Source organism: Aulonocara sp. 'chitande type north' Nkhata Bay, linkage group LG16, assembly GCF_057382095.1.
Source record: "Aulonocara sp. 'chitande type north' Nkhata Bay isolate Kocher_YH1m ecotype deep benthic linkage group LG16, A_spYH_male_GT1.1, whole genome shotgun sequence".
NCBI classification, from domain to species: Eukaryota; Metazoa; Chordata; class Actinopteri; order Cichliformes; family Cichlidae; genus Aulonocara; species Aulonocara sp. 'chitande type north' Nkhata Bay.
Genome location: NC_141359.1, coordinates 55589 through 83087, shown reverse-complemented (window position 1 = coordinate 83087; position 27499 = coordinate 55589). Strand labels below are relative to the sequence as shown.

The 27499-nt window shown below is 41.1% G+C and overlaps 1 protein-coding gene across 1 annotated transcript; it reads left to right on the top strand.

The window, feature by feature from the left end:
• The first annotated feature begins 514 nt into the window (after window positions 1-514).
• Window positions 515-26590, top strand: LOC147310707 (uncharacterized). Its single transcript, XM_086267567.1, has 10 exons — window positions 515-556; window positions 2234-2275; window positions 6718-6765; window positions 8600-8671; window positions 8800-8844; window positions 9034-9081; window positions 9180-9360; window positions 24819-24929; window positions 25016-25090; window positions 26102-26590. The coding sequence occupies exons 1-10, from the start codon at window positions 537-539 to the stop codon at window positions 26300-26302; spliced, it is 843 nt and encodes a 280-aa protein (XP_086123693.1). The 5' UTR covers window positions 515-536; the 3' UTR covers window positions 26303-26590.
• The last annotated feature ends 909 nt before the right edge of the window (window positions 26591-27499 follow it).

The following is a 27499-nucleotide window of genomic DNA, read 5'->3' as shown; positions in this document are numbered from 1 at the left end:
ATCAAAAGCACTGCATGGTCTCAACAAGTCTAAACTGTGGGACCCTAACAGAACTGTGGAAAAATTAGCATAACTCCCACAGGCAAAAAAAAGAAAAAAAAAGTTTCTTCCTTCCATGAAATGAGCGTTATGTAAAATAAACTACTGTCAGCTTTTCCAAAGTCTGAAAGGTTTGTCACAAAGGATCGCTCTGCATGCTTCCTTTGGCAAAGTTTTCTGTTGGATCCAGTTCCTGACACAAATTCAGAAGGACTTGTGTTGTGGGCTGGCACTAAATCAGAAATCTGTTGCTTAGTGGCCACTATTGTTAGTTAAAAATGCAAAGAACTTGTTACCATGGAATAAATATTTTTGGTGATTGGGTTTTCTAAAGGAATTAAATAACGATATACTAAGAAATGGGGGGGGGGGGGGGTGTTTCTGGTAGTATTTCTTACTTTCAGTTGTTTGAAATGTTACCTTCACTTCATTCGTTGGAATTTGCACTTATCTGTCATTTTTAATTTAGGAAGAAGGAGCCTGAGTCATCCACAGAAATGACAAGTGATAAGGATAAGTAAGTATTTCCAAACTTAACATTTAAAACTCCCGTGAGTCAACTGGATGGACTGATAATGCATATATAGCATGATATAGCAAAAGTTATATCTCCATACAAGTCTGGCAACAAACGTAATTTCACGTAACGTAACGTAATTTTAATGCCTCAGTTCTCAAAAATTCTTGAAAAACTGTTAAACAATGTGAGATTATAATATTATTTTATGCCATGTTAGACCCCTAATTAAAGATTGTGAATTATTATGTAGTTTTAGTTTGCATTACTCTCCTGAATTACATTAGACTGCTGATTTATTGTGAATGAATGATATTGTTTTATGATGCAGCTGAGTTATAAGAAATACTGTTCACACAAAGTCATCGCCTTATTTGTCTTATTAGAAGAGAACATGCTGGAGTTTTCTGCCCCATCTCAGCAGGAGCAGGTAAACAGGGAGCCAAGGTCGTAGCTTAGGCACCGTGTGAGAGAAAGCATGTGAATGTTTAGGCTTTTATGATAAGGTGGGGGCACCAGAGGCTATAAGAGTTTGATCAATGCTCCACCATTTTGAGATCTGAGGCTGTCTGCATACAGTGTCCATCTCCCACGCGTGTGATCATTAAAATCATCGTTTGACTCAACCCGGCCGGACCAGTGTTGTTATTGTGGTTTTTCCTCTTGTCTCCATCCCCAATTTTTGAATCCGTAACAACAACCAACTGGAAAAATTTATAGATGGCGGTGTATGCCAAGGGTCAGTTTTGGGCCTGAAATTCTTCAACTTATAAATTAATGACATTTTTAAAGTGTCCAAAGTATTAAAAATAGTGCTTTTTGCTGGTGGTACAAACATTTTCTGCTCTGGTGATGATCGGCAGCCTTTATTGGATGAGATGACAAATGAAATAGGTAAAGTTCTGGCTTGATAAAAACAAATTATCATTAAATTTGAATGAAACAACAATTATGTTACTTGGAAATAGTAGTTTGAAGACAAATGCTAAGATTCATATAAGTGATGTTGACATTGATATTGATTGATACACTACCTTCGGCTGCACCGGTTACATGGGCCTGGCTAGCTATGGATGTATGAAGAGTGCAAAGCCGAGTCTCCAATTCAATAATCCTAGCCTCCAGAGCTGCTAATATTCTACATTTATTACAAGTATCATTACTGATAAAGGAGGCCAAGTAGTAACTGAAGATCTGATACTCTACCGCAGAGAGAGCGAACACCAGTTGACAGCCATCAAGGCACTGACCTCTCAGCCCATTGTTCGTTTAGTGAAAGACCATCTCTGATGATCTTTTGCAATCTTACAATGCTGTGATTGCAGCCATTCCCCAACTCTCTGTGAATGGTATTCATGGCCTTTGACCAGAGGGCTTTGATCAGTGGTTGTTAATCAATGGCCATGAGAATTTGTATAATTATGGTGAAGGAACTGACCTCCCAGCACATGTTCCTTCAGTGGTGCTACTATCAGTCATTATGCAAATGTACTGTTTATAACATTTGGGAAACCTGCAGCTGTGACTGAAGAAGTCACTTGGACAAGTGATGAAAACCATTCATTTGATGATGTTACTGATAAATGGCCTCCATTTTTAAGTCAATGTTAGCCAGTGTTGTTCATTGTTGATGCACTCAAAGCTTAATTTTTAACCAATGTAACGGCTTTCTTTTAGGATCTTTGGGTTACATGATGACAGTCAGATGCACACAGCAAGGTATGGACTTTATCAATTTTGATTGTGATGAGGTTTCATTTCACACATCTGAAAGGTATAAATCAATAGATAAGCATATAAATATATACAAATAGCGCGGCCCAGCCAATTCCAGTTTCCAACAATGGCGGCAGATACTTCGTTTTAATATCACTCTTATTTCTCTTTCCGGGTCGCAAAAAAACTTTTAACATATTTTCAGGTGAGAATGTAGCTGTGTAAACTTCAAATATCTGAGCTGACCGACACATCGTCTTCAAACCCCCGCGGTCTACTCAGGTTAAACATGATATATAAGTCACTTTGATAACTTAGAAATGTTATTGTTTGGCTTTTTCAGTGTTTTGTTTGTTCGTGAGTAAATCGGTTTGGCTGAGATTAAAGTTATTAGATTAGATTAAATTAAATTTAACTTTATTAATCCCTCGGGAGGGTTCCTCTGGGGTTTTCACACAGCTGAATAAACGTCAAACAGAAAATGATTAAACAGAAGTGTGAGACGGTCGAGAGTTTAAGTCAGCGCCCGGTTATATTTTAGATAGCACGGAGCAGACGGCAGTTTCACTCCACCGAGGGAGCTCGTGGAGCTCCCTAATTCGGAGGTCTCAAGGTTGGCAAGTATGGCCACAGCCTCTCACTTTTTTGCCACATGTATCGCAAACCACGTCTCAGCTGTTTGTGGAGGTAAAATACGTCCGCACAATTATGCTCAGCCATTGTTGTGAGTGCGCACGCCAAGGGGCTGCGAGACATTTATACAGCCGTATTTCGCACATGACTATGAAAAGAGGAAGAGGAAGTAGTTCCTTTGAATGTAGACGATCCGAATGTTATAGTTTCTTTCCACTGTGTTCCTGTTAATGATAAACTACAAATTTGCCCTAAATTACTAAAATATTGATATTTTAATGTGAGAATCGATTCTAGAACATAAATTATTGGTATCAGAGGAATCGATATTTCAGGATCGATCCGCACATCACTACTGAACATATCATGTCTCTATTGTAGGGATAGCACAGAGAGAATTTTCACCATTTAACCTCACCCCAATAACTGCATGCCTTTTAACTGTGGGAGCAAACCAGAGGAGTACACAGAGAGAACACACTGTAAAATAGCTAATTATTGTGGAGTTTAACCCATGATCTTTTAGCTGTGAGGCAACAGTGTTAACCACCGTGCCACCAAGCTGTCAACCCCACCTGAACCTAGGAAAAAGTAGGAAAGCTATGATTACAAGGCTTGATGCAAAAATTTCTTTACTTTTTTTTTTCTTTAACAGCTTAAATATACAATAAATAGCAATAGCATACATGTGGTGTGTGCATAATTGTCTGCCTCTTATAACTCGAGTGAGTGAGTGAGTGAGTGAGTTTCCTGTGGTTTGAAATCTTGTGTTATCTTGTGAATGTCATGCGTCCAGGCACCTAACCACTCTTATTAGATTGTATCAACTCAACAAGAACAAATTAAGTTGTTGATTTTAATGCTGATCCTTCATGATTTAATTACGTTCACAATAGAAACAGTAAATTTTTTGTTCAAATTACACTTCTGTAACTGTAACAACCACCCAATTTTTTTTTTTTTCAGTGTCGATGGGCCTAAAAGTTTGACCTAAAACCAGAGGAGACTTTTTTTTATGTTGTTACAGCAGAATGATTATGTTAATTTAAGTGATTTAACACCACTGAGTTGTACTTTATACAGCCAGAATCCATGAAGCACAGCCCAAGGTGGCGGCTTTTTAAACATTTTCCACTACTGCTTATTAATCAACCAACGACCCAAGCAGAGTTTTTTTATTCAACAGAAAGCATGATGCTTTGCCTTGTCCACCATAGCTGGAAAGTGCAACAGAAAAAACAAATGTTATTTAACATCCACCTAGGGCTTACTCAGTAATTCTGACTTATTTCTAAGAGTTTTTCTCTGAGTTAGTGATCGGCACAGATAAAATAGTTATTGTGGGGGATTTTAACATCAATGTAGATGCTAAAAATGGATCTAGGGTCAGAAAAATTAACAGGATTCATTCTAAAGGGCTTGGATGTGCACCCGATATTAGAAAAAAATTGGATGAAAGATTTGGAAGATACACCTGACCTAAAAGTGGTGCTAGAAAAAAGGTGATGTCATCACTACAAATCAATACGGTTCATCCACTTAACAGGGGTTAATTCCGCTCAGTGTCACCTACTCTGGCCTCTGTAAGACAATTGAGTATTGTTGCTGCTGTCTCTAGCTTCACGTCTCAAAACAGAATCACAAATTAGTTTGAGTTTGTTCCTTGGCAGATGTGTCACAGAGTGGGAAATAACAATTAGACGCATGAATGGGTTGGAGCTATACTGGTGGCTTCTGTTTAGGAGTACACTTCTTCCTCAATGTCCCTCAGCCATTCCATTTTCCTGGGTGCTTGGGAAAATCTGCTGGGGGAGAGCAAATGGTGGCTAGCCAATATTTGGCTACAACGGTTACAGGGGCCTGGCTGGCCACAGGTAAAGCAAACAGGCTACATGTACTACAAGTAACATTATTGCCAAAAGAGGTCAAGAAGTAACTAAACATCAGACAGAGTGCAGGTAGTACAGGCAAAGAAGCCATGCTGTTAGCGAGGTGGCGAAATCTATAAGCTAAGCTGAAGACAAAGTGAATGGATACTGTGAGTCTAATTAGCAGGTGACTCCATAGTGTGCTTTTGATAAAGCACATGAAGATTAACCCACTGAATAACACAATATCTATAAGTTTTAAATTAAATTGACTACTTACAGACATTTTCAGACTTGGGTTTTCATCCATTTCTTAGTACATCCTTTTACTATTAGAAAACCAAAAGGTGCTCTGTTAGTATTTTCCATTCTATTTGATTAAAATTTTGAATCTGGAAATCATTATTTTGGACTTCATGATGACTTATGAATTTTTGATTTAGTGGGAATCAGCCTGATCTTTCATCCAAAAAGAAAACTGATGAGGAGAAGTAAGTAATTCAAGACTTAATATTTTAAACACACATGAGTCAACTAGATCACTGACAGTATAGGTTGTTTCAATTAAATTATCAACAGACTAATGTGTGAATAACCTCAACCTTGTTCTTTTCCTTAACAGTCTAATCAGTCTTTGCCAGTACCATTGTAAACTGTCAGTGCCAAACCAGTAGTAATTTCCATATCTTCCAAGTGTACAAAATTTCACCAATTTGTAGATCTCTTCCCATTCTTTGGGCTTACACACATGTGACTTAAAGAAGCAGTTCAAGGTCTAAACAAATCTAAACTGGTGAACCCGTTTGAAGGAAATCTCTGTCCGTAGATAGAGCTTTTCCTCCTAAGGCATGGGCACCAATAAGCAGAGTTCATCCTTTAACATATAACAAAATTAAAATATTCTCATGCATGATCAACGGGCAATCACGGTACCGGCCGGAGTACCGGGAGTAGTTTGGAAGAACAAGAAGACACGGAGACTGTTCTAGGTTGTCATCCCAAACCACTCAGAGGTTTATTTAGTATACAACAGCTTATATAGAGGAAAAAGGTTCGTGTGTCAGCAGATTCTCAGTTCAAACCGGTACAGACCAAATAAGGAAACGTCTTCCTGCCTTGTGAGCAAAGAAGTATCCTTTGTGTAGTTTATCTCTTCAGCTACAATTTATGGTCATCCCAGCAAAATACACTCCTAGACATAGAATACAGAGTTCTTTCATTAGTGAATTCTGAAACAAACCACCTGGCCTTTAACAAGCTCTTTTCTAAAAGATAAGGAAGGGAGGATGGGAGTAAGGAAGTGGTCTCGTCTCTGTGGTATTTTCGACCTTGGGGTACCAGCCTGTGATTCTTACACATCAATTCTTGGGTCAGAGAGAAAGAGAAAAACAACTAGTAAATGGGCCTTATTGAGTAACAGTTTTGAGTAACAGTTTTCACTACAAAACAATATCCTGTAAATGCTACCATGGTATCAAAATATCACAACACCGTTCTCTAACAAAACTGTTTAAAACCCAACATAACCCTCATCTGCAACAGTTTCCCCTTTGCCCCCAAATCCTCTATCTAAAAAATACATTACGGTCAGCTGCTCCCTTGCCCCAAAGGGTTGGTGCATGCAGTGTTTGTTTTGGCAATTTTTATGTTGAATACTGTTCCTGACACAAGCCCACAGGAATTTGCGTCATGGACTGGCATCAAATCAGAAACCTTTTCCAAACGAGATAAATGTGATAATCACTATTACCAGTCAATTACCACAATCAAAAGAATCATTATCATGTAAGAAACATTTTCAAACTTTGGTTTTTATCCAGTTCTAAGTAGATCATTTTACTCTTAGAAAAGTACTGTTGGTATTTTCCCTTCTATTTGATTGAAATTTTGAAACTTGAATTTATTACTTTGGATTTCATGATTACTTATGCATTTTTGATTTAGTGGGAATCAGCCTGATCTGTCATCCAAAAAGAAAACTGATGAGGAGAAGTAAGTAACTCAAGACTTAATATTTGAAACACCCACAAGTCAAATAGATGACTGACAATGTAGGTTTTTCCACCTAAATTTTGAACATATTACTTTTTCAATAATAAAGAACCTCTAAAAGTAAACAATGTAAAATCTGAGAAACTACTCTCAGCAGCTCCCTTTCTCCAAAAGATGATCATAGAGATCCACAAATTTATTTTGGCAAAGCTTTATGTTGCATACAAAGCAAATGTGTTGACCAGTACTACTAGTCAAACAATGTCTCCCTCTGTACACATGCTTCAGAAACATGTTTCAAAATATAAGGTCCTCCAGGTCTTTATGTCTTTAAGACACTCCTGCGGTTTAACTCATTGGTGTTTGTTATCTGGCTTCATGGACAGATAAAGTAGGGTGCATAGCAGTGAAAATGTATGGTAGGCCTTCTGATTGCAAATGTACTGTTTATAAGGTTAGGGCCATCTGTAGTCACCTGAGACTGAAGAAGTGACTAAGATGAGTGACAAAACATTTCTCCCACTGAAAACGGTACTACCAGATGAACAGAATCAACTATTTGGGATTCCTTTACCTGGATGATTGAGCATGCCTCAAGACATTACAGTCAACAGTATTGAACGCTGCACTGAGATCTAGCAGGACAAGCACAGAGATCATTTGTAACCTTCACTAAGGCTGTTTCTGTGCTGTGATAAGATCAGCAGATGATCTGTTAGCTATTTTACAACTATTCTTTCAAGAATTTTTAAGCTGAAAAGAAGGGTTGATATTTGCCTTTAATTAGTTAGACAGCTGGGTCAAGTGATGGCTTTTTAAGTAAAGCTTAAACTACTTCTAGCTTGAAGGTGTGAGGTACAATTGACTAATAGAGAAAGGTTGATCACATTTAAGTTTGAAGCCGTAATTAATGGTAGGACTTCTTTAAGCAGTCTTGTAGGAATTAATAATGAATGCTAAATATCAATTGATATTTCTCTGTATCTATTATTGAATGTACCTGAACGTAATGTTTCTTCTGTGAGAGTGTTATGAATAATCTTTCTCTTCATCCATCCATCCATCTAGAAAATCATATTCTGATTGCTTTTCAGCACCAGTTCTATTATAAAGTGTCAATGCCAAAGTAATAAGAATGTCCATATTTTCCAGGTCCATTAAATTTCATGAATTTGAATTTCACTTGACAATCTTTGTGACTTATACACACAATGACTTAACAGAAACACTGAAAGGGCTCAATGAGTTTAAACTGTAAGACCCATTCTCTACTGTTGAAAAATCTAAAGTAACCCCGACTGTGAATTCTGATTCCTTTTAAAAATGTGGAGCTGCATATTTTTAAAAGTTCATTGACAGTTTCTGAGTCAGTCTTGTGGTCAGACTTTCAAATGGTACTTTTAATTGTACTGCTCTAATGGATAGTTCCGATTTTTGTCACCTGGGATTAACTGTTTTCAAATTATATTTAACACAAGAGGAGAATGGCTTAGCTTTCAGTAGTCTAAACTATTGAAAACAGTTTGAAACTTTGGTGTGGAAAAATTATTCATTGTGAGTACATTAGCAATACCTGAAGTACTTTAAATTCAAAAGGATTGTGAGTACAGCTATGCCTGAATTTCCAAGTGATTATTTAGAGCTTTTAAAAAATGTAGTTATACAAAAACAGTGACCTACACTTATCCAAACTTAAAAGCATGTATTGAGAATTCCATCTTTAATCCAAAAAGACAACAGCTGTAAAGTGATTCCAATATTTTTCATTGTGGAGTGGAGAATCATGTTATTCAAAAAGTACAGCAAACATTTGTTTTCTTCTGAGTTTATATAGACTTCTCAAAGAAGCAGATGAGAGACAAAGCTGCCGGCATTGTGAAAAATATGAATTGGAACTTAAAAAAAGGTTTGTTCATAAAAGTATTTAATTATTGCTTTAAAGATAAACCATTAAATGAATCATATGTCTTCAGATGTGACTTTTAATGATGAATCAGTGTTTTGAAAGGCTTAACCAGACTATTTGTTATGCAGAATCTCTGAGTTGGAGACAAACAAAAAGGAACTTGATGAAGTAAGGTCAGTGTTTTTCTGAAGTTTCCTTCTAATTAGTGAAAAAAAAGTGAGCATTTACAGTTGGACATGAAACCAGGCAAGCTAACAACACAGAAAGAGGGGAAAAAATCAACAACTCACTGGCTGCAGAGCTACAGTTTTTTTCACATATATTGCACCTCCGTAGTTTGTAATGTTTCAATTATTTCACAGATCTGCTCTGCATCAAAAAGATGAAGAACTGAAATCATTGAAAAAAAAGTACAGTAAATGCAGAAAGCTGCAACAACACCATGTTTGATATTCTGACTTTAAAAGTTATATATACGTATCACAGTCTTATTTTGACTTTTGAATAGATTGGCACCAGAGATGGCTGTTTCAATAAAGACAGAAGACACTGAGAGCATGAACAATCCAGTCAGCAAAACCAGACTGTATGAAATGTACCAAAAACTGCGACTGCTGCAGTGGCCAAAAGTTAAAGATCTCCTGAAATCCACAAAAGTGAACCCAGAAGTTCCCAAAACTCTGATTCAGGTATCGTACCAACTTTAAAGTCACATTACTTATCAGTAGGTATAAGGTATTTTGTAGATTTTATGTAAATTTTTGTTTGCTTTCTGGAATTGTTACTTTGAACTAATTTAAGTTGAAAGATAAAGATTCCTTTATTGCAACTGTACTTAGGCATTGTACAATGAAAGTGGAGCAGAGGTTATGTTTCTGTCACGGCTGGCGGAGGGAGCCGTGTGGTGTGGAGGAAAAGGAGGACCCAAGATGCAGCAAACTGATGATACGAGTGATGTTTTATTTACAAAGGTGGTGGTGACAAAAACAGGCAACGAGGTATGAGTACTTTACAAACGGAAACCTAAACTGGGAGAAACTAAGTGACAAACCTGAGACCATACAAAAGGGGTGCAGGGCAGAGAGACGCAGAGACAGGAACACCATAGAATGCAGAGGTAGACGGATGAATGCAGACGAGCCGACAACAGGCAGGAGAACACACAGGGCTTAAATACACACCAGTAATCAGGGGATGAGGGACAGGAGGGCAACACAGCTGGGAGAAATCAGAACTGACGGGACAGGGGAAATGTAAACTGAACACACTCACATCAGACAGAGACCTTCACAATAAAACAGGAAACTCAGACACGGGGAACCAAACAAGACACAGATCTAAACAGACAGCTTCACAAACAGATGGGGTGACACCATAGACAGACAGATCCAGACGCAGACTCAGAGGCAGACCGAATATAACGCAGAACTAAAACAATCATCATCATGAAAATGATAACAAACTAAAAGCGCTGGGTCACCGACCCAGGACCATGACAGTTTCAACATACTAGCATACATGCATTCCTTTTCGCTTACTCGATTCAGTCCACAGTAATAAATAACAATAAAAAATTGCAAATATAAAGGATTTTGGACTTGTTAGTAGTTAGGCCGGGAGGAGGCCCTGGGGCAGACCCAGAATGTGCTGGAGAAATTATATCTCTTGGCTGGCCTGGGAACGCCTTGGTGTTCACCCGGACAAGCTAGAGGTGGCGGCTAGGGAGAGGGAGGACTGGGCTTCTCTACTTAGGCTGCTGCCCCCGCGACCAGGCCCTGGATAAAGTGGAAGAAGATGGATGGATGCATGGTAGTTAGCAGTATTCATAGTTTTATTGAATATTTTGTCATATTATGCTGTTGTTTGATACCCTAATGTGTTTAGCTCTCTCTTAGAGTGAAGGTAAAGACCCTATAATAAAACAGAGAAAACCTAAACAATCAGATGATCATCTATGAGCAAGCATTTTGCCCATAGTGGAAAGGAAAAAAAACTTTTACCCTTTTAACAGGAAGAAACCTCTGGCACAATGGGGCTCAGGGATGGGCAGCCATCTGCCACGACCTATTGGGGTGAGGGGAGGAAGACAGGATAAAGACATGCTGTGGAAGAAGCCAGAGACTATTCTATTACGAAGCAATGCAGCTGGAATAGAGGCAGTTTACAGTTTAGCTTTGTCTTGCTAATATATAAATGCTTTCCCTAAGGCAAGGCAAGGCAAGGCAAGTTTATTTGTATAGCACAATTCAACAGCAAGGTGATTCAAAGTGCTTTACAGAGACATTAGAAACAAAAACAAATAAAAAGCATGATTTAAAATTGATTAAAACAAGCAAATAAACTAACTAACTAATTAACAAACAAACAAAACAGTATATAAAATCAAAACAGATAAAATCAGAACAGTAGATAAAATCAGTAGTTAATGTAAGTTTTGAAATTAAAGCTTAAAAGTGTGGATTTGGTGCTTTATTCAAATGCAGCTGAGAACAGGTGAGTCTTCAACCTGGATTTAAATAAACTGAGTGTTTCAGCTGATCTGAGGCTTTCTGGGAGTTTGTTCCAGATATAAGGAGCATAAAAGCTGAATGCAGCTTCTCCATGTCTGGTTCTGACTCTGGGAACTGATAAAAGACCGGATCCAGATGACCTGAGGGATCTGGAAGGTTCATACTGGGTCAGGAGGTCACTGATGTATTTTGGTCCTAAACCATTCAGAGCTTTATAGACCAGCATCAGAACTTTAAAGTCTATCCTCTGACGGACAGGCAGCCAGTGTAAAGACCTCAGAGCTGGACTGATGTGGTCCACTTTTTTGGTCTTAGTGAGGACTCGAGCAGCAGAGTTCTGAATGAGCTGTAGTTGCCTGACTGATTTTTTAGGTAGACCTGTAAAGATGCTGTTACAGTAATCAAGCCTACTAAAGATGAATGCATGGACTAGTTTTTCCAGGTCCTGTTGAGACATCAGATCTTTTATCCTTGAAATATTCTTGAGGTGATAGTAAGCTGACTTTGTTATTGTCTTAATGTGTTTTTCTAAGTTTAGGTGTGCATCCATCACTACACCCAAATTTCTCGCCTGGTTTGTGGTTTTTAGATGTATAGATTGAAGTTCTCTGGTGACCTGTAATCGTTTTTCTTTGGCGCCAAAGACTATTACCTCAGTTTTGTTTTTGTTTAGCTGGAGAAAATTGTGGCACAACCAGTCATTGATTTCCTCAATGCATTTACCAAGAGCCTGCACAGGGCCTTGGTCTCCTGGTGACATTGTGATATATATTTGTGTGTCATCTGCATAGCTGTGATAGTTTATTTTGTTGTTGTTTATAATCTGTGCCAGTGGGAGCATGTAAATGTTAAACAGAAGGGGTCCCAAGATGGAACCTTGGGGAACTCCACATGTGATACTTGTCTGCTCAGATGTGAAGTTACCTATTGATACAAAGTATTTCCTGTTTTCTAAGTATGTTTTGAACCAGTTTAGTACAGTTCCTGAAAGACCTGTCCAGTTCTCCAGTCGTTTGAGTAATATGTTGTGGTCAACTGTATCAAATGCTGCACTGAGATCCAGTAAAACTAAGACTGACATTTTTCCACTGTCTGTATTCAGACATATGTCATTAAACACTTTGGTCAGAGCGGTTTCAGTGCTGTGGTTCTGTCTAAAACCTGACTGGAAGGCATCGTAGCAATTATTCTGTTTTAAGAAGTAATTGAGCTGTTGAGAAACTGCTTTTTCAATGATCTTACTTAAAAATGGGAGATTTGAGATCGGCCTGTAGTTGTTCATTTGTGTCTTGTCAAGATTGTCCTTTTTCAGTATAGGTTTGATTACAGCAGTTTTTAGTGATTCTGGAAACACACCTGATAATAAAGAAAAGTTGACGATCTGTAACAGGTCTGACTCTAAAGTCTTTGAGACCTTTTTGAAAAAACTTGTTGGCAGGACATCTAAACAGCAGGAGGAGGAGTTCAGTTGACCTAAGATGTCCTCCAGGTCTTTGCTGTTAATAGGTTTAAACTGTTTCATGGTATTTAAACAGTTTTTTGGTGGACACAGTACATATCCTGGATCTGCTGTTGATGTACCAATTGCTTGTCTAACTTTTTGGATTTTTTCTGTGAAGAATTTGGCAAAGTCATTGCAGGCCATGGTCGAATGAAGTTCAGCTGCCACTGACACAGGAGGGTTTGTTAGCCTGTCAACTGTAGAAAATAAGACCCGAGCATTATGGCTGTTTTTAGTGATGATGTCAGAGAAGTAGGACCTCCTTGCACTCCTCAGTTGTAAATTATAATTGTGAAGTTTCTCTTTATAGATGTCATAGTGAACCTGTAGGTTTGTTTTTCTCCATCTGCGCTCAGCTTTCCTACACTCTCTTTTTTCATTTTTCACCAGTGTGGAGTTTCTCCATGGAGACTTTTTCCTTCCAGAGATAACCTTCACCTTAATGGGAGCAATAGTGTCCATTACATTTAACATGTTAGCATTGAAGCTATTGACGAGCTCATTGACTGACCCTCTGGACAGGTCAGGTGTTAATGGGAAGACCTGGTTAAAAATTGCACTACTGTGTTCAGTTATACACCGTTTTGTGATCACTGTTGTTGATATATTTGTGTGGGCTGAGATTTTACTTTCAAAGAAAACACAGTAATGATCAGACACGCCCGCATCAGACACAGTAACCTTTGAAATGCTCAGGCCTTTGGAAATCAGTAGGTCAAGAGTGTGTCCTCTATTATGTGTGGCCTCTGTTACATGCTGAGTCAGCCCAAAGTTGCCCAGAGTGTTACTCAGGTCTTTAGTCCCTTTGTCCTGAGGGTTGTCCACATGGATGTTAAAATCCCCAACAATAATTACACAGTCAAAATCAACACAGATCACAGACAGCAGTTCACTGAGGTCATTAAAAAAAGTCTGTGCAGTATTTGGGAGGCCTGTAAACATTAAGAAACACAACTTTGGATGGGGCCTTCAGCTGTAAAGCCACATATTCAAAAGACTGAAAACTTCCAGGAGATAGCTGCTTACATTGAAATGATTCATTAAATAAGACTGCAACCCCCCCTCCTCTCCTGCTCACCCTGGCCTCACTGATAAAACTGTAGTTAGGAGGGGTCGTCTCGATGAGAACAGCTCCACTGTTACTTTGGTCCAACCAAGTTTCAGTTAAAAACATAAAATCAAGGCTGTTCTCAGTGATTAAATCATTAATTAAAAATGTTTTCCCAGCTAAAGATCTAACGTTTAATAAAGCCAACTTAAGTGTTTTAGAGGTATTACTTGTCCCCTCGTGTTTGGGAGCAGTCTGTGGCACACAAGGTATGTTTACTATGTTTAAAGATCTTTTAGAGTGCAGCTCTCTGTGTTTTGACCAGGCCACATGTCTCCTGTCACCTAAAAGTACAGAGATTTTAAAACCTTCTAGTAAACAGGGTCCCAGCTTCTCCTGGGAAAAGTCACCACTGCCATAATCCTCACAGCCCGGACCCTTCACACATCACACATCAGACTGCGGAGACAGAGCATGAAGGTGGTAAGGAGGAACTAAGGGGGGCGAGGCTGGGCAATGTGACTTCGATTGCTCTGTTGAGGGTGGGGCTCGATGGCGAACCTTTGGCCGCTCTGGTGGGGGGTTTATGGGGGACAAAAAGGGATTGGGACGGGGGGTAGATCTGAGCCCAGCATTGACCCGCTCCATCATCTCCTCAGTGAATTTCAGGTGTGGGGAGGAGGGAGAAAGGGAGGGGGAGGAGGGTGATGGCCTGTCAGGGGTTTTGGGGACTGGGGAAGGTCGTGGTCCCTTGTCCTGGTCGTTGGTGTTGTTGAGAGAGTTGGAGGAAAATAGGGACCCCTCTTCTTGCCTTAGATGTCTCTCCTTTCTGAGGCTCTTCCTCAGATGCCTTAGGTGTCTCTCCTTTCTGAGGCTCTTCCCGGGTGGGGGCAAATGGAGCTCCTCCTCAAGGTTTCTGCTGGGCTTTGTCTGTTCTTGGAGTACTGTTTGTTCCTGTTTATGAGATAACTCCTCGTTTATCTCAGCCTTGGCACCAAGCACAGATGGATGACGTATGGAATAAAACAAGTTGGAGGTGAACAGTTTCACCCCTGACTTGTTAAAATTAAATCCATTTGCTTTAAACAGATGCCTGCGTTCCCAAAAAATATTAAAGTTGTCGATAAAATGCACTGAGTGGTCGGCACATGCTGATATAAGCCATTTATTCAGTGTAAACAACCTGCTGAATCTCTCGTCTCCTCCTCTGACCGGCGGTACAGGTCCACTGATGAATACAGCTGCATTCAGAGAGTTTACAGTATTTAATAATCCAGTAAAGTCCCGTTTCAGAACCTCCGACTGTTGTTCGGACACATCGTTTGACCCTGTATGCAGAACAATGTTTGTCACAGTTGGATATTCATCTGCAATTTGAAGAATTCTCTCCTTCAGGTTGTTGACCATATCCTTAGGAAAGCAGAGGACTTTAGTGTTCTTACAAAAAAAAAAAAGTGCGCATGCGCCAACCAGCGTGCAGCCTGTTACAGTCGCTCCTGCTTTTCTCTTAGTTTAGCTCTTTTTTTCTTACGTATTCTTTTTTTTTCTGACTTGTATTTTCCTCCGTTTTCTATCTCTTACTCAATCATGTGGATTGAGAGAGTTTTTGTTCTTCTGGTGGCCGTGGAACTGTTACTTTTATCATGGAACGGGACCGCGACACATCTCCTACACGCACGGACTGTTTACTCCAGAGATCAGCTGATCGCCCTGATGCCAGCCGGCTCGCTGGCCAGGCCCGCAGAAGTGCCCGCAGAAGTACCAGCTGAAATTTGGAGGAAAACACATCGGGGATGCAGAGGTCAAGGACAGAAGAGAAGAAAAAAGGTGACGGTGAGACAGCGGAGGCTCGAAGCGAGGAGGAGGTTTAAACCGTGTCTGCCGTCTATCGTGATGGGAAATGTGCGATCGTTGGCAAGTAAAATCGACGAGCTCTCAGCACTGGTACGGAGTCAGAGGGAATACCGAGAGTGTAGCCTGATGTGTTTCACCGAATCATGGCTGCACCAGGTCATTCCCGATGAGAATGCTTCCGTGGAAGGCTTCCACACTGTTCGGGCGGACAGGGACAGCATCGCTAGCGGTAAGCGGAAAGGAGGTGGGCTTGCTGTTTTAGTTAACAACCGGTGGTGTAACCCTGCCAACATAACAATCAAAGAAAGGATTTGTTGCCCGGACACTGAACTGTGTGCTGTTGGACTCAGGCCGTATTATTTACCCAGGGAATTCTCTCACGTCATCTTGGTGGCTGTTTATGTTCCCCCCTCTGCTAACCCCACAGCTGCATGTGACACTATCCACTCTGCCATAGCTCGGCTACAGACTCAGCACCCGAGTGCCTTTATTGTGATCTCGGGTGACTTCAACCATGTATCACTGGACAATACACTACCAACATTCAAACAATATGTGGACTGTCCCACCAGGGGAGAGAAAACTTTAGACTTACTGTATGCTAACGTCAAGGATGCATACAGCTCCTCCTCCCTCCCCCCACTTGGTAGGTCAGATCATAACCTGATTCACCTCACCCCCTGCTATGTGCCAATTGTGAGGAGGGAACCTGTGACCACCAGGACTGTTAGGAGGTGGTCAGAGGAGGCAATAGCGGAACTACAGGGCTGTTTCGAGGTGACTGACTGGGAAACACTCTGTGAGCCTCACGCCGAGGACATCAATGGGCTTACTGAGTGTATCACAGACTACATAACTTTCTGCACCGACTCCATTGTTCCAGCTCAGACTGTTCATTGTTACCCAAATAACAAGCCGTGGGTGACTAAGGACATCAAAGCCCTCCTCAACAACAAGAAGAGGGCTTTCAGAGGGGGCAACAAAGAGGAGGTGAGGAAGGTCCAGGTGTTACTAAAGGACAAGATCAGAGAGGCTAAGGACAATTACAGGAGGAAGCTGGAGTGGAAACTCCAGCAGAACAGCATGAGAGAGGTGTGGAGGGGCATGAAGACCATCACTGGATTCAGGCCAACCAACAGCAGGGGAACTGAGGGAGGTGAGAATAGAGCCGACGAGTTGAATCTGTTTTTCAATAGATTCGACACCACAGTGTCTGCTCCCACCCCCACAACCTCACCTGCAGTCAGCCTGGAATCCAGAGCCACACCACTGTGCCAGCCTCTCTCTTCACATGTTGCCTCCTGTGAGATTCCTGACACCCCTCCCCCACCCATCACCTTCACTCAATACCAGGTTGAGATGCAAATGAGGAGACTTCACTCAGGCAAGTCTGCTGGACCAGACGGAGTGAGTCCCCTTGTCCTCAAGGCCTGTGCCCCCCAGCTGTGTGGAGTCTTTCATAAACTGTTTATGCTGAGTCTGAGTCTGCAGAGGGTCCCGGTGATGTGGAAGACATCATGCCTCGTCCCTGTACCAAAGACGCCTCGTCCCAGTGGCCCCCAGGATTACAGGCCCGTGGCACTGACCTCCCACATCATGAAGACCCTGGAAAGGCTCATCCTGGACCAGCTGCGACCCATAGTAAGACCACATCTGGATCCCCTTCAGTTCGCTTATCAGCCTCGTCTCGGAACAGAGGACGCCATCATCTACCTGCTCAATCGTGTCTACACCCATCTGGACCAGCCGGCGAGCACTGTGAGGGTCATGTTTTTTGACTTTTCCAGTGCTTTCAACACCATCAGGCCGACCCTCCTGGGTGATAAGTTAGCAGCGATGCAGGTGGATGCTTCTCTGGTGTCCTGGATTGTTGATTACCTGACAGGAAGACCACAATATGTACGTCTCCCACAGTGTGTGTCTGACAAGGTGATTAGCAACACAGGGGCACCACAGGGGACTGTCCTCTCCCCCTTCCTCTTCACCCTCTACACCACAGACTTCAGCCACTGCACAGAGACCTGCCATCTTCAGAAGTTTTCTGATGACTCTGCGGTGGTTGGATGCATCAGCAGGGATGATGAGACAGAGTACCGGGCTGTGGTCGACTCCTTTGTCACGTGGTGTGAGCAGAATCATCTGCAGCTCAACGTGGCAAAGACCAAGGAACTGATCGTGGACTTCAGGAAGACCAGGAAACACTTGACCCCTGTTTCAATCCAGGGGGTCAGTGTTGACATTGTGGAGGACTATAAATACCTTGGAGTACACATTGACAATAAACTGGACTGGGCTAAAAACACCACAGCACTTTACAGGAAGGGCCAGAGTCGTCTCTATTTTTTGAGGCGACTGAGGTCCTTCAACATCTGCCAGAAAATGCTGAGGATTTTCTATGAGTCTGTTGTGGCCAGTGCGATCCTCTATGCTGTTGCATGCTGGGGGAGCAGGCTGAGGGTCGCAGATGCCAACAGACTTAATAAACTGATCCGTAAGGCCAGCAATGTTGTGGGGATGGAGCTGGACTCCCTCAAGGTGGTGTCGGAGAGGCGGATGCTGTCCAAGATAAAGACAATGTTGGATAACACCTCCCACCCACTCCATGACATGTTGGTCAGTCACAGGAGCTCGTTCAGTGAGAGACTGAGATTACCGAAAAGCACCACTGAACGACACAGGAAATCATTCCTGCCTGTGGCCATCTCCCTGTACAACGCATCCACTTAACACACTGTTTGCTGCTACAACTACACATGTTTCTTTTCCAAATATTTATTTATAAGTGACTTATGTATGTATGTATGTATATATATGTATATATTGTACTATTCTTAGTTAGTGTATTGTCTGTCTTGTCTTAATGTTGGTTTAAAATGGAGCACTGTAACAAAAAATAATTTCCCCCAGGGATCAATAAAGTATTCTGATTCTGATTCTGATTCTGATTACCGCACATCCTTTGTACATCCTTTACGGCAGAGTCACCCACAATCAGAGTTTCAGGCCTAGCCTTTAGCTTTCCCTGTGGCCTTTCACTTTTCAACAGATTTTCAGACCTTACTTCGCTGCTTTTAGATGGATGGTTGTCCGATATAGATCCAGGGTCCTTTGATAGTGGAGCAAATCTGTTCTGCAGTTTCACATTCAGTTGTTTTGGAGGTTTGTTGTTATCCTTCCTATTCACGGTTGTCCAGTCCTGTTTCCTCCCGTATACAGGGGTAGAAGAGCTTCTCTGTCTCGTAGGAAGTGAAGGCCAGTCGGTTTCAGAGATTTCAGCTCGCTGTGCCCTGCCTGTGATACGTCCTCCCCCTTCGAGGAGACATGATTTATGTCTTGGTTTTGCACCAGAACAGTCCAAGGGGGGATTATCACTTGAGGATTTATAATAATGCACAGAGTCTACTTTCTTGGTCATGTTATCTGTGCTCCTTAGCTGTGTACTAGCTTGCTCATCGCCATTGTTTTGAATCAAAGGCAAGGTTGTTTCATTTCCACACAGTCCATTTACCTCCACGTTTACTTCTAAGCGATGAATTTTTGTCTCCAGTACTGCAATCTTCTGCAGGAGGCTGTGGTAGTTATCTGTGGAGAGGGAAGGCATCTTGTTGCTAGTTAGCCTAGCGGTTAGCCCCTTTCCAGGCTATTGAGGCTGTTCGGTGCCCAGACGCTGTAATCAGGCTTCAGCTGTGTCTAGGCCACAGACACACGGAGCGCTGAGGATAAGGTAACTATAAAAATGTTGCTGCTTCTGTTAAGAACACTTTAGTCCTAATGATCTATAAGTGTCTAGAAGCTATCGCAGGTAAGCTCATAAGGAAAAAAGGGAAAAAATCAGCATAAAAAATCAGCATAAAAATCAGCATAAAAATCAATAAAAGAAGCAAAGAGCAAAGAGATGAAGCGTCCACACTCACAAAAGCATATCTAGTTGGAGCAGATGTTGCACTTAAATCTAAATATACCTCTCAGCACTGATAGAGCATGTTTCGTTATAGTAGCACTTACCTTTCCAGCTTCTTGTTGCCCCATTAGTGCACCCAAAAAATTAATGTTTGTTTATACAATCAACTTAATGCAAAAGTTTAGATAATTTAGTACAATTAACTACACCTCATAAACTTGAAATTTGAGTTAAGTTTAGTAGATGTTTTTGGTTTATTTGTTTTTTTACAACATCGAAGTCATGTTGGTGAAAATGTTATATATATATATATATAAATGTGTCTTCCCCATTTTCACCTAAACTACAATCTTTTCCCAAATCTAACAAAGTAGTTCAAAAACAAAGCCAAAGAAACAAATTCCCAAATCACTCAAATGTCTCAAATTACTCTTTGATCTGATACCACCTTTATAGGGAACTTAACACAGAACACCTTCTATATAAACATAAGATTTCTCTGACAGAGCAGCAGCATTTTTAAGAACTTAGAATAGAACATGTTTGGTTAACGATCACACATCTGTACTGCCAGTCTCCTGAGTTTTTCCATGGGTGAATCGGAAATGCCTCTCAAAGACTGTGGCGGATGGCTCAGCTGCAAAGGAGTTGGTGGAGTGGTTTCAGGGTGTGGCGTCAGGGGAGGCTGGCCACACAGCTGACTTCCATCATCTTAAAACTTAGAACTTTTATTACAGTGTATAGTTACTATATACACCATGTATATATTAACCTATATATAGTAAACTATATACACAGTGTAGTATGAGTCACAGAAACATTGTTGGGGGAGTGCACAAGGGCAGTAATATAATATAATAACTAAACAAGGGACCAAAATACCAAAATATTGCACAGAACAAGGAGAGACCGAGATATTTCACATTGAATGGCAGCAACATAGTCAATAGCAGCGACAGAGTGATTGCATGTGTCTGTTCACACTCTTAGTTTGCATTAAAAATTCTGACATGATACAGAAAGAAGCTGTTTTTTATTCTACTCGTTTTGCACTTGATGGATCTGAACCTTTTTCTGAAGGGCAAGATAATGAAAAGGTGGTGGTTAGCATGGAGGTGGTGTTTATAATCACCCTGGCTCTGGAGAGACATCTCGAGCTGGCAATGGAGTTATGTGGTCACTGAGGAAGAAGCTATAAGCAGGGTGGTGTGCATGGTGAGAGTGTTTACAGTTCTCTCGGAGTGGGCCAAGAAGTGGTTAAGTTCCTCTGCTAATAAGATGTCCATGTCATCTGTGTTTGTCCCATTGACTTTGTAATATGTAATGTGTTTCAGGCCTTCCCATACCTTTCTGGAGTTGTTATCAGAGAGGTGATCTGATAGCATTTTTAAAAAGTCCAGTTTTGCTGCTCGGATGCCTTTTTTTAAGGTCTGCTCTTGCTCTGTTGTACATATCTCCGTCCCCAGATTTGGATGCAGAGTTGCATACCTTTAACAATGCCTGAACCTTACTTGTCATCCAGGGTTTATGGTTGGGGTAGACCCGCTTTTCAATGTTGACAATGTCCATGCAATGCCTGATGAAGCCCAGAACTGCAGACACTGCACTCTGTAATTGCAACACAGTCCTGCAGCTGAGCCAGAGGTTCCTCAGAAAAGGTGTTAATGGTTCTGATAGTGTGCTTTGTCCTCTTCCTGAGTAGTATGTATGCTGGGACAATGAACAGGGAGAGCTGGTGAGGCATACTCTGGTGGGGGAGGGGAACAGATCTACAGTATAGGCTTGCCTGATATAGGGCTTTGGAGTTGACGTCACGCCACAGTGCATTGTGGGATCGCGGCGCCATGACAGAAGGCCACAAATCAAAACAAACACACTGTGTTTGAAGCAGGACTGTCAGAACCATGCTTAAAATATTAAAGCAATATTGAACAAATATTAACAGTCTTACATATTAAACAAATATGTAAGACTGCTTTCTTCCATTTGCGCAACATCTCTAAAATTAGAAATATCCTGTCTCAGAGTGACGCTGAAAAACTAGTTCATGCATTTATTACTTCCAGGCTGGACGACTGTAATTCATTATTATCAGGAAGTCCTAAAAACTCGCTGAAAAGCCTTCAGCTGATCCAAAATGCTGCAGCAAGAGTCCTGACAGGGACTAGAAAGAGAGAGCATATTTCTCCTGTTTTGGCTTCCCTTCATTGGCTTCCTGTTAAATCCAGAATTGAATTCAAAATCCTGCTCCTCACATACAAGGTCTTAAATAATCAGGCCCCATCTTATCTTAATGACCTTGTAGTACCATATCACCCTATTAGAGCACTTCGCTCTCGCTCTGCAGGCCTACTTGTTGTTCCTAGAGTATTTAAAAGTAGAATGGGAGGCAGAGCCTTCAGTTTTCAGGCCCCTCTTCTGTGGAACCAGCTTCCAGTTTGGATTCAGGAGACAGACACTATCTCTACTTTTAAGATTAGGCTTAAAACTTTCCTTTTTGCTAAAGCATATAGTTAGGGCTGGACCAGGTGACCCTGAATCCTCCCTTAGTTATGCTGCAATAGACGTAGGCTGCCGGGGGATTCCCATGATGCATTGAGTTTTTCCTTTCCAGTCACCTTTCTCACTCACTATGTGTTAACAAACCTCTCTGCATTGAATCATATCTGTTATTAACCTCTGTCTCTCTTCCACAGCATGTCTTTATCCTGTCTTCCTTCTCTCACCCCAACCAATCACAGCAGATGGCCCCGCCCCTCACTGAGCCTGGTTCTGCTGGAGGTTTCTTCCTGTTAAAAGGGAGTTTTTCCTTCCCACTGTCGCCAAAGTGTTTGCTCGTACGGGGTCATATGATTGCTGGGTTTTTCTCTGTATCTATTATTGTACGATCTAATGTACAATATAAAGCGCCTCGAGGCACTATATAAATAAAATTGAATTGAATTAAAAAAACGGCAGATGGCTGAAGTGGGACCACACCCTGTCAGAGTAATCATCTGTAAGGTCCACCTGGACCTTACAGTGTTTCTGTCGGATTTCTCAGCCTTTTAATTTTATTGAGTGCTCAACTCAGACAAAATAATTATTGTGGGTGATTTTAACATCCATATAAATTAGGGTTGTCAAACTAGTCCTCGAGGGACGGTGTCCTGAAATTTTTCCATGTGTCCCTGCTGCAACACACCTGAATAAAATTATTACGCTTTAGCAATACTCTATAGAAAATGATTGCATGCTGAGGCGGCAACCCCTAACTGTACTCAAGTAAATGTAAGTAAGTTTTTGAAAAAAGTAGATGTAAAAGTACTATTAATGTGCCATGTTCATGCACTCATAAGCTGCTGTAACATGAATCAAACGGCTAAATTCCCACCCTGGCATGCAGTCAAGTTTTGCAGAGTAATGCTGCAATTTTATTTAATTTTGTTTCATCAGGGATACATGGACAGGTTTCAAGATATCGGCCCTCAGGGACTGTTTTTTGACACCCCCGATATAGATGCTAAAAATGAAAGCCTCAATACTGCATTTAATCTGTTATTAGACAGAACTGACTTCTCTCAAAATGTAAATGAACCCACCCACCACTTTTATCACACTTTTGAACATTTAACAGATTTTCCAAAAAAACCCTCCTTTGTCTGATCATTTCTTCCATCCATCCATCCATCCGCTTATCCTTTTCAGGGTCGCAGGGGGCACTGGAGCCTATCCCAGCTGTCATAGGGCAAAAGGCAGGGTACACCCTGGACAGGTCGCCAGTCTGTCGCAGGACCAAACAACCATTCACACTCACATTCACATCTAGTGGCAATTTGGATTGCAAACACGGGGAGAACATGCAAACTCCACACAGAAAGACGCCGGCCTGATGGTGGAATTGAACTCAGGACCTTCTTGCTGTGCGGCAACAGTGCTAACCACCATGCCACCGTGCTGCCCATTGATCATTTCTTGATGACATTTAAATTTAAAAGAATTGATTACACAGCAGTGGGGAGTAGACTTCATCACTGTACATGTCTTTCTCAAAGTGCTGTAACAAAGTTTAAGAATATAATCCACCCACTGTTATCATCTCCAATGCCCTGTACCAACACAGAGCAGAGCAGCTATCTGAACGCTACCCCAACAGAGGTCGATTATCTTGTTAATAATAATTTTACCTCCTCACTACGTACGACTCTGGATACTGATGTACCTGAATGCAGGGAGTACTTGACTCCCTGGTATTATTCTCAAACATGTATCCTAAAGCAGATAACTCGTAAGCTGGAAAGGAAATGATGTATTACAAATTTAGAAGATCATTGTTAGGTTTATAGCATAAACCTATTCGCTGGAACGTTGAAGACAATATAATTACACCGCAAAGCAAGACACGAAGTAGGCAAGTTCTTCATGTTACTCGTATACGGGAGAGAACCGGACAAAGCGCCGTCCCTTCGCTTGACCCCAGTAGCTCTCGTCCGTCCTCCCGTACCACTGCCCTTTTATTGAGGTTACATGAATATGCATAAGTTCACTAACGTGACGTCTACATACACACAAAGAGTACCTTGCCTGTGTGTGTGTGTGTGTGTGTGTGTGTGTGATCTGTGTGAGGTCAAGATGTGACCCTGTGAAGACTCCCTAAAGCTAGTGCCAGGACGGATATACATTAAACAGATATACATGTGCTTGCTATACCATAAATCAACAAGAAAAGATAAACTCTCCTAGGGAGTATGTGATTTATACCAAGGACACTCTAGAGGAATGAATGCTACACAGAGTTAATACAGACCTCCTTTAAGATGAAACATTCTTTCAACCTACAGATGATTATACACTTCTAAGCATATATGAGTAAATATTTCTAAGCATAAATGACAATCAACAATACAAAACCTATCAATCATCATTTTGCCTGTAGAAATATTTTTTTTGCTTCCAGAAGGCTAGAACATCTTACTACTAAATAAATAAATACATAAATAAGAACCACCCTCTATTACTCTTCAGCCAAGGTGACAGAAAACCAGAGCACTGCTTAGCCAGCCATTCCCGTAATGTTCTGGTGTTTCTGTGTGTGTGTGTGTCTGTGGAAGGGTTCTAGCCACATCCCACCAGAAGGAGGCTACAGGGCAGAACCAGAGCACACTGAAGAGATTATGTCTCTCTCAGCTGGCCTGGGAATGCCTTGTTGTTAACCTGAATCATCTTTTTTGTGTATACTTTCCTTTATATAGTTTCCTTTGGTCACTGATAACTGCTTTTGTTTTGGACTTGAATTAACCACCTTATTATACAATGATGATCCTTTTGTGGTTTACAAAAAAAATTCTTTATAGGTAATCTTTAAAGAAGCCTCACATGAAATGGAGAAATGCAAAAAGCTTATAGAAGCAACGCTTAGTGAAGTTATTGAAGTTACTGAATCCAGTGAACTCACTCCTCATAAGGTACTGAACTAAAAGATTTTATAAAACGGGATTATTAAAACTTCTGTTATTTTACTTCCATAACCAGCTTTTTTTCCCCTTTGCAGGTTAAAAAGTGCAAACAGTTAATGATTCAAAAACATCAATTGTTTCTGTACCACAACAAAAAAGATCTTAAAAAGGTATGTATGATGCTTGCTACAACGATGAAACCAGACAGCTTGAGGGTTTGTTTGTAGATCAAACAGTAGGTCAGCTAAATCTGAACTTACTGGACTTAATATTTAAAGCTATAGTCAAAGGAGCTTGCAAAGAAAAGCGTCTGGACTTCTTTAAGTTACTTGAAGACGTTTCACCTCTCATCCGAGAAGCTTCTTCAGTTCTAAGGTCAAATGGTGGAGAGTCCCAGATATAAACCTAGTAGAAGTAACCCCCCACAGAAGGACAAAAGGACCCCCTGATGATAGTCTAATCGCCTGAGCCAAGGTGTAAAACTGGGTGTGGGTCCCAATCAGCCAGAGTTTCGGGTGAGTTCATTGTGAAACCTGGCCCCACCTTATCATGCGAATTCCTGAGGTCAGATGGCCCAGGATGTGAGTGGGCGTTAAGGCGTCTGGGAAGGGATCTCAAAACTGGATCATAGATGGCAGAGAGTTGGTGTCGTAAACCACCACCTCTGTTCAAAGATGGTCGCTCACAGTGGACATAGATGCTTCTTTCACTCCTCTTTCAAACCATCTGTCCAGTGCATTTCAGACCCAGCAACACGCTCAGACAAAAACTGGTTCACCCAAAAGACAAAACTCCAAAACACAGACTCAACAACGTGGTGTATGCTGTACAGTGCAGCGAGGAATGCCCAGACCTTTACATTGGAGAGACCAAACAGCCACTTCACAAGCGCATGGCACAACACAGAAGAGCCACCTCCACAGGACAAGACTCAGCAGTCCATCTGCATCTTAAGGACAAAGGTCACTCTTTCGAGGATGCCAATGTTCACATTTTGGACATTCTGGGACTCCCCACCATTTGACCTTAGAACTGAAGAAGCTTCTCGGATGAGAGGTGAAACGTCTTCAAGTAACTTAAGAAGTCCAGACGCTTTTCTTTGCAAACTCCTTTGACTACGATGACCTGGATGACTGAGAACCTTCACAGACATTTAAAGCTATACATTTGTTTCCCTTTAGACTCTTCTCTTTGAACTTGATACTCAGTACTCAAAGGATGTGGTGGCGAAGTTGAGAGCTTTTGCCTCTGAATGCTACTGGTTGAGCTGCTTGTTGGCTTTAAACAATCCTCCTCTTCAGCCAGACTGGGACAATAAAGTTAAAGGGATGGACCCTTGGGACATTTTTCCCCAAGAAATCAATATATTGTCATTCATATAAAGGAAGAAAATTAAGCACAAAATAAAAATAAACCCTTTGAAGTTTGATGGTTTAATTTGATGTTTTTAACACTTTCCTGTTTTTTCTGATAGAAAGTTAATTTTGTTATCTGTATTAGAACTGGACTTTTATAAGAGGTAATGGGTGAAATTTCTACTGTCTTCAATACACTAAGGGAGTCTGATTTATTTTTAATCATATCAAAACTTTTGCAGTCATTTAAAATTTGATTTTTTTTAACTCTTGATTGGGTTAATTTATTACCATTCATTTTTCATTTCTTGTATTTGTGTAATAAAATGGTTGAGTTGATGTCCTCACACTTATTCATAGCATGACGTTAATGAAGTAAATCATATATTAAGAGTAATGATTTCTTTATGGTTATAAGTTTTTGACTTAGTACAAAATTGCCAGACATTTACTGACTTTGACAAATGAATATGAATTCAATCTTTAATTTGTTTTCAATAAAAATTCGAAAGAGGTAAGACGTAATAAAAGAAAGTGGATTAACGATATGTACACATCCTCTATAAAAAGTCACCGGTATGTAATTATTAGAATTAGCATAGCTTTAGCATTAGCCTAACGCCATTCTGTTATCAAGGGCAAACACATTTGTTTACTATTAACCGCCTGTTTTTAATGTGGGTGAGCCTCTCCGCCTTCTTGTCTCGAGTGGCAACCAGTCTGTGTTCACCTGGACCACCATTTTGGATCTTGATAAGCACTGTCTGCCATTTTAGTCCTACTAGATTAATAGCCGCCATTTGGGTTAGCGGGAGGTCAAGTTGGGTGCTCCCCCTACTTAGGGTTAGGGTAAGTAGGAGCAGCGACTACTCGGGGACCCTCCCCAATATGGCACACTAGCCAGGGATTGGTTTGGACTAGAGGGCCTCCATGAAACGCACGGGCCGGCGCCTGCTGGTCACGAGCCACCCTGCCACTACGCTGTTGTCCCCCCACTGGAAACCACCCTCTAAACACCACACCCAGACCCTAACCCAATAACGGACCATTACATACAAAAAAACTGTCAACATCGATGTCAAGGCTCTGTGTGCGGGTAGGCGGAGGGGAGGATCCAAGTGCAGGACTCGAACACAGAATTGTAAATCAAAACCACAGCTTTATTGCTGACATGAGAAACGAACGTGAAGTGCCATGAAAACAGAAACCAATAACACACAGGCA

Bases quoted from the DNA above. Each gene is read 5' to 3' on its own strand.
- LOC147310707 (XM_086267567.1), top strand. From the start codon at position 537: ATGACAAGTGATAAGGATAA. The intron at 2,276-6,717 runs GTATGGACTTTA...TTTTTGATTTAG, and splicing joins AGTCAGATGCACACAGCAAG to TGGGAATCAGCCTGATCTGT. The intron at 6,766-8,599 runs GTAAGTAACTCA...GAGTTTATATAG, and splicing joins AAGAAAACTGATGAGGAGAA to ACTTCTCAAAGAAGCAGATG.